The sequence below is a fragment of the Dama dama genome, chromosome 1 (assembly GCF_033118175.1).
Source record: "Dama dama isolate Ldn47 chromosome 1, ASM3311817v1, whole genome shotgun sequence".
NCBI lineage: Eukaryota > Metazoa > Chordata > Mammalia > Artiodactyla > Cervidae > Dama > Dama dama.
In genome coordinates, this window is record NC_083681.1 from 82,948,202 (window position 1) to 82,955,994 (window position 7,793).

General features: G+C 44.5%; 1 protein-coding gene across 1 annotated transcript; it reads right to left on the reverse strand.

Moving 5' to 3' along the window:
* Nucleotides 1-3,024: 3,024 nt before the first annotated feature.
* On the reverse strand, nucleotides 3,025-3,966 carry LOC133056775 (olfactory receptor 5AN1-like). The gene has a single exon (XM_061142512.1). It carries the CDS (start codon nucleotides 3,961-3,963, stop codon nucleotides 3,025-3,027), a length of 939 nt encoding a protein of 312 aa, XP_060998495.1. The 5' UTR covers nucleotides 3,964-3,966.
* Between the last annotated feature and the right edge of the window lie 3,827 nt (nucleotides 3,967-7,793).

Genomic DNA, 7,793 nt, shown 5'->3' on the forward strand with positions numbered 1-7,793 from the left:
GGGGCTCCAATATCACTGGAAATGGTGACTACAGCCATGAATTAAAAGATGCTTATTACTTGGAAGAAAAGTTATGACCAACCTGGACAGAGTAGTAAAAAGAAGAGACATTACTTTGCCAACAAAGATCTGTCTAGTCAAAGCTATGGCTTTTCCAGTAAGCATGTCTGGATGTGAGAGTTGGACTATGAAGAATTGATGCTTTTGAGCTCTGGTATTGGAGCAGACTCTTCAGAGTCCCTTGGACTGCGGGGAGATCCAACCAGTCCAACTTAAAGGACATCAGTCCAGAATATTCATCGTTGGAGCTGAAACTCCAATACTCTGGCCACCTGATGTGATGAACTGACTCATTTGAAAATACCCTGATGCTGCAAAAGATTGAAGGCGGGAAGACAAGGGGACAACAGAGGGTGAGATGGTTGTTCGGCATCACTGACACAATGGAAATGAGTTTGAGTACACTCCAGGAGTTGGTGATGGACAGGGAGGCCTGGAGTGCTGCAGTCCATGGGGTCACAAAGAGTTGGACATGACTGAGCAACTGAACTAAACTGAACTGAACTATTTGTCAGAACTCACTGAATTGGAATTTTTATTCATTTTTTAGAAATTTATGTATTTGACTATTCTGGATCTTTGTTGCCGCACTTGGTCTTTTTCAGTTGCCATGAGACGGGGCTACTGTCTCACTGTGGGGCACAGGCTTCTTATTGCCGGGAGTAATATGTACTTTATATCAGTTTGTTCAAGTCTGGGAAATCTGGCAAGTCAACAGTAAGTACCCATCTTGTTCTTATTTTTAAACAGATCACAAGGACCACAAACTTACATCCTCCTACTGAAGATGAAAATCGGCCAGAGTTGAGAATACTGCCTATCTTAAATCTATTTTCCCTTATGCACCTTAAGGTTTCCTGGCAAATATCAGCATTAAAGTAACTCTAACCATCCTACTCCAACCATGATATCACACCATACAATCACAAGTTTTGGGGACATCATATATTGAACACAGATAAAAGAAAAGACTTTATACCAGTTTTTCATATTTGTTCTTGGTCTACAGTATGAAATATTTAGTAACTTTATTATGCCCATGAATTCTATACAATTCTCATCACATCAAACATGTTCAGATGCTTGAAATAGCAGAAACGATTTGGTAGCATGATCACACTGTCCATGTCCAACAAGGATGTGCTTAGTTGCCTCTGACTCTGCAGTCCCACACACTGTAGCCCACAGGCTCCTCTGCTCATGTGATTTCTCCAGGCAAGTGTACTGGAGTGCGTTGCCACTTCCTACTCCAAGGGATCTTCCTGAATGGTTGTTGCTGAATCAGGCAAACACACCGGGTTTCCTGGCCTCCAGAGGAGAAGAATTCAATCCGGGGCCAGAGATGAGGCTTGATCGCTCAGAGCTTTTGTGTGATAAAGTTGTATTAAAGTATAAAGGAGATAAAGCTTTTGATATAGACATCAGAAGGGGGTAGGAAGAGTGTCAGAAAGGGGTTATATACTTCCCAATGAATCCAAAGAATGTCTGGAGGTTGTAAAGGCTTCACCAGACCTACTCTCATAATTTATATTTTAAGATAACAGAATTATACAACAGGTTTAATCCAGAGACTGTCCTCAGGCAGGATACATCCTTGTAAGGACCAGATCTACTCCCATAATTTATGTTTTAAGATAACAGAATTAGCCAGAGTGTTTAATCAAGAGACTGTGCTCAGGCAGGATACATTATTATTATATAATCCTAAGGAACGTAGAGGAAAAAAAGTAAAAAGTTTGTCCTGTCTTCCTTCTTGAGTATTCCACACCTCTCTCTCCTTGGGGACCCCTAGACTTCTTATCACCCTGCCTAGGAAATGACTCTCTCATTCCCAACTCAGGGATCAAACCTGTGTCTCTTGCATTTCCTGCATTGGCAGGCAGATTCTTTATCACTAGCAACACCTGGGAAGCCGGCCATCTTAGGGTGAATTTTCCAAATTTAATGGGAGAGAGAGATTTGAGTCCTACAATATCAGAAATCTCTATTGATTGTGACACTGATTTTTAATATCATCCCCATCAGAAATCTCCTTTGTACACTAGAGGCAAGAAATTACATCATGAAACTTGTCAGTAAATGGCAGAGAAGGGAACACATGCTTCATTCCATTCCTCTTTATCATTCAAGCCACCTCCGCCTTCTATAGATTACAGTGGTTGAGCCTAGGATATAATCCCAAGCTTATTGGGTAATTGTCCCTGAGTAGGACTTACACAAACATAAGCTATGTCATACTGGATTTCCCAGGAGGCACAATCAGGACAGTAAAGTGAAGTGAAGTAAAGTAAAAGTCACTCAATCATGTCCAACTCTTCATGACCCCATGGACTGTACAGTCCATGGAATTCTCCAGGCCACAATGCTGGGGTGGGTAGCTGTTCCTTTCTCCAGGGCATCTTCCCAACCCAGGAATCGAAACCAGGTTTCCAGCATTGCAGGCGGACTCTTCTCCAGCTGAGCCACCACGGAAGTCCAAGCAGGCCAATAGTATACCTTGTCTCTGCGTACATTGTCATCAGAAACACAGAACAAACCTTGGCCACCATCACGTCTGGATTGCGCTGTGTCAGGATATTTGGGAGACAAGGTTTACGCACTCCTGAGGCCTGTGTCAGCTGTCTCTCCTCCAGGGTCAGAAGCCCGAGATTGAACGGGCTCCCTCTCAGAAGCAAAAGAGAAATAGCAAGGTTCTAAACCTTAACGTTTCACAAATACTTACAGATATATTAATAAATGTTGAGGCCACTCCTCATGAAGGATGAAAACTATGAATCTCCAGGACATAGATATCCTGTTCATGTGGCTAGAATTCAGCTGTTGGTCCATATTGGCATACTGCGTATCAAATTAAGCTGTCTTTGTCAAAGGCGTCAGGAATTTTATAGCCCTTTTGTATGAATATTATTGAGGGTTAAGGTGATTCTAAAAAGACAAATCCATCAGAAATCTCAGTCTATGGCCTCAGCAATACCCTCTCTTCTTTTGCAACCTCTTCAAGGCATCTTTGATTTCTTTGTTTCTCAGACTGTAAATCAAAGGATTCAACATGGGAATCATCACCGTGTAGAAGACCGATGCAAATCTGTCGAAGCTGGAGGAACCACCGGAGCTGGAACTCAAATAGACAAACATCGCTGAGGTATAGAAGAGACTCACTGCCGTCAGGTGGGAAGCACAGGTGTTGAAAGCTTTGGATCTGCCTTTCACGGAAGTGATCTTCAGGATGGAGATGACAATGTAGATATAGGATATCATGATAACAGAAACATTTAGTATCCCAAAGATCATTGTCGATAAAGCAGTAAAGATTTGTGCAGAGAACGTGTCGGTGCAGGACAGAACTAACAGCTGGGGCATGTCACAGAAGAAGTGGTTGATGACATTAGGCCCACAGAACTGGAACTTTGACGTGAAACACAAATAGAATATAGAACCAGAGAGTCCAGCCAAGTAGGATCCCAGCACCATCCGACCGCAGAGAACGGGCGACATGATTGAGGAATAGAGGAGTGGGTTACAAATGGCAGCATATCGGTCATAAGCCATGGCGGTCATGAGGCAAGACTCACTCAGCCCCATGGTTGAGAATACGAAATTCTGAATCACACAGTCCACATAGGTGATAATTTTGTGCTCCCGGAAGAAGTCGTAAAGCATCTTGGGGGCTGTGGCAGTCACGTAGCAGATATCCATGAAGGACAGGTTACTGAGGAAGAAGTACATGGGGGTGTGGAGGTGGGAGTCTATTCCTATTAAGATGATGAGCGACAGGTTACACGTCAGGGTCAAAATGTATATCACCAGGAATACAGCAAAAAGTACTGCGATGATTCTGGGAAAATCTGAGAATCCCAAGAGGATAAAATAAGTGATCTCTGTGATATTGCCTCCTCCAATCATTGGCTTGACACTCCTAAAAGCAGAAAAGTGACCAGAGGATACATTCTCTACTTGTGACATGGTAGCATTACAAGCCTCATATACAACATATTTTCCCCCACTGAGCACTGGAGAAGTGGAAATGCTTAGGGTCCTAGGGAAAGACCCCAGCTTTTCATCTTCAATTGTCAAGAAGTGCCTTCTCAGTGTTCCATGGACTATAGAGTCCATGGAGTGCTCCGGGCCAGAATACTGGAGTGGGTAGCCTTTCCCTTCTCCAGGGGATCTTCCCAACCCAGGGACTGAACCCCAGTCTCCCGCATTTCAGGCGGATCCTTTACCAACTCAGCCACCAGGGAAGCCCAAGAAGGCTGGATTGGGTGGCCTATCATTTCTCCAGCAGATCTTCCCATCCCAGGAATTGAACTGGTACCTCTGCATTGCAGACAGACTCTTTACCAGCTGAGCCACAAAGGAAGCCCAATTATTTTATGAGGTCTCACAAAAATTAAAAGGCATATTTTTTAAATTCATTCAAACTTTGAAATAAAGCAAAGTCTATCTCTGCCAAAGCAATTGAAATTCTGTGCTTGTATATCACGAAGAGACCTTTGGTTAAAACAATGATGATTTTAAAGACCTCTGATGATTTAATATGTACAACTGTTGCTTTATAATAATAAAAGGATAAGCAGCATCATTTCAGGATAAATTTGAACTGGCCCTTCTTCCCATGATGGTCACCCAGATGGGTTTTCAAGAATTTCTTCTTTACCCATAAAAAATTACCTTGTTTAAAACAACACCTCAATTTTTTACATATGCATTCAATACATCATCTCCAAAATAATCTGGAGATTTACCTTAATTTATATTCCCGATATATTTTGTAGAGCACAGCATGTATGCCCAATAGTTATGAAATAAGTCTTCTTAGGGAAGCCATGTACAAACTGTTCTAAAGGGAGCCTAATATAACTCACTACCAGCCCCAATTATTGTCCTAATATTTGAATATTCTGCATGGTAGGCACCATCAGTTCCATGGACATGAGTCTGAGCAAATGCCAGGAGACAGTGAAGGACAGGGAAGCCTGGCGTGCTGCAGTCCATGGGGTCACAAAGAATCAGACACAACTGAGCAACTGAACAAGGAATCGATTAGTACTGTGGTTAAAGTTCAAACTTAGAGATATAGTTCTCAGTGACATAAGCAAGATGACAACATAGGTCGTTCCTGACTTCAGTTCCCCTCACCAGAAGAAAGAAAAGTGAAAGTTGCTCAGTCATGTCTGACTCTCTGTGACCCCCTGGACTGTAGCCTGCCAGGCTCCTCTGTCTGTGGAATTCTCCAAGCCATAATACTGGAGTGGGTAGCCTATCCCTTCTCCAGAGGAACTTCTTGTCCCAGGAATCGAACCAGGGTCTCCTGCATTGCAGGTGGATTCTTTCCCAGCTGAGCGACCAGGGAAGCTCCACCAGAAAAACAATTAGCAGTTATTCGTAGACATGGTACCAATGAAAAAATCCTGAAGTGCAGGGATGAGGCTGAAGCGTCCCTGTGAACTAGAGAGATGGAGAAAGACCACATTAGGAGGGTGGAGGAACAGACACTTGACTGCATTGCCCCTCCCCTAGCTGCACCAAGAGGACCCGTCTCGGGCTGCAGTTTCTTTATGGAAAAGAGAGAGAGCTCAGTGTAGACCTCCAGCTCCCTCGGCATTACGAGTCACTTCTTAGGAAGACCCACTCTGGTCTCACGTCCTAGAAACCATGCGGGAATCTTTGGGGTGTGACCACTGAGAATGCCACTGCAACAAAGAGAGACAGGCCTTGGAACAGTCAGGGCTTGGATCTTGGCAGACTGAGTTTCAGCAGTTTTGCCTGATTTGGGACCCCGAAAAATGAGCCTTGCCATCCTGGGAGCCTCTTCTCCTGCACCTACGATTCATAACCCCATCTATTACTGAGGTTATTCAAGCATGGTAGAACACTCAGAAAATTCCATCACCCAGGAGCACATGAGGAGTGTCCAGACAGGCGCTCTGCCCATTTGCATGGCTCCATCTGGCCAGAGGACTTTGTGTGCAGTTCTGCCCAATTTGTTTTCTGAACAAGGAGCCTTGCCAGTCTTCGCCTGTTCTGTGGTCGTGTCCAGGCCAGAAGGATGATGTGTAGCCCTAACCGCTGCTGAACACAACCTTCAGCCCCACCATCCAGGAGAACTAACCAAAGCACATGGGAAACTGCGTAGCCCACCCCACAGCCCTGCTTGCAGCAGTGTGTGAGCAGAGAGCCTGACCTCTCGGCCTCTCTGCAGAGCCAAGCTGTGCCCCATGTGGCCAAGGAACTCGGGGTACAGTTCTTCTGACTTGGGTCCCCAGTGAGTGGGTCACGCCAGCCTCAGAGCACATTCTGCAGCCCTGACCAGGTTGTGAAGTTAATTCCCAGCCCTACCTCCTGCTGGACAGAGTACTCAGTCCTGCTCAGCTCAGAAGCCTGGCCCGATATTCCAGGTAAGAAGAGAAGCTGTCCTAATGCTACTCTTGGCCAAGAAACCGAGGCAGCAATCGTATCAACTATTCCCAGCCAGCAGCATCTGCACCCCAGCTCCAGAGCCTGGGCAATGTCCTCACCCCAAAATAGACTTTGATCAGTATCACTATCAGTTCAGTTGCTCAGTTGTGTCTGACTCTTTGTGACCCCACAAACTGCAGCATGTCAGTCCTCTCTGTCCATCACCAACTCCTGGAGTCCACCCAAACTCATGTCCATCGAGTCGGTGATGCCATCCAACCATCTCATCCTGTGTCATCCCCTTCTCCTCCTGCCCTCTGTCTTTCCCAGCATCAGGGTCTTTTCAAATGAGTCAGTTCTTCACATCAGGTGGCCAAAGTATTGGCGTTTCAGCTTCAACATCAGTCCTTCCAATGAATATTCAGGACTGATTTCCTTTAGGATGGATTCGTTGGATCTCCTTACTGTCCAAGGGACTCTCAGGAGTCTTCTCCAACACCACAGTTCAAAAGCATCAATTCTTCAGCATTCAGCTTTCTCTATAGTCCAACTCTCACATCTATATGTGACCACTGGAAAAACCATGGCTTTGGCTAGACAAACCTTTGTTGGCAAAATAACGTCTATGCTTTTTAATTTGCTGTCTAGGTTGGTCATCACTTTTCTTCAAGAAGCAAGTGCCTTTTAACTTCATGGCTGCAGTCACCATCTTCAGTGATTTTGGAATCCCCAGAAATAAAGTCTGTGACTGTTTCCATTGTTTCCCCATCTAATTGCCATGAAGTGATGGGATCGGTTGCCATGATCTTAGTTTAATCTAAGTTGAGTTTTAATGTTGAGTTTTCATCCAGCTTTTTCACGCTTCTCTTTCACTTTCATCCAGAGGCTTTTTAGTTCTTCACTTTCTGCCATAAGGTTGGTGTCATCTGCTTATCTGAGGTTATTGATATTTCTCCTGGCAATCTTGATTCCAGCTTGTGCTTCATCCAACCCATTCTTTGATAGCTAGCCCAATTGATCAAGGTCACTGCCAGATGATCTCTCTAGAACTCCAAGCTGAGCTGACTGGGGAAGGGCTGTCTCTACTAAAGCAAGCCTGGAAAATCTGGAAGTAGAGATCAAAAGTGCAGACACTAACAAAGGAATCAAGGATAATGAAAAATTAGGTAAATATGACACCACAAAAGGAAACTTATAAAGCTTTAATAGCTTTATAAGAATCTGCTGGTAAAGAATACGCCTGCAATGTGGGAGACCTGGGTTCGATCCCTCGGTTGGGAAGATCCCCTGGAGAAGGGAACAGCTACCCATTCCAGTATTGTGGCCTGGAGAAT

Coding starts and splice junctions, on each gene's coding strand:
- LOC133056775 (XM_061142512.1), bottom strand. CDS start 3,963: ATGATTGGAGGAGGCAATATCACAGAGATCACTTATTTTATCCTCTTG.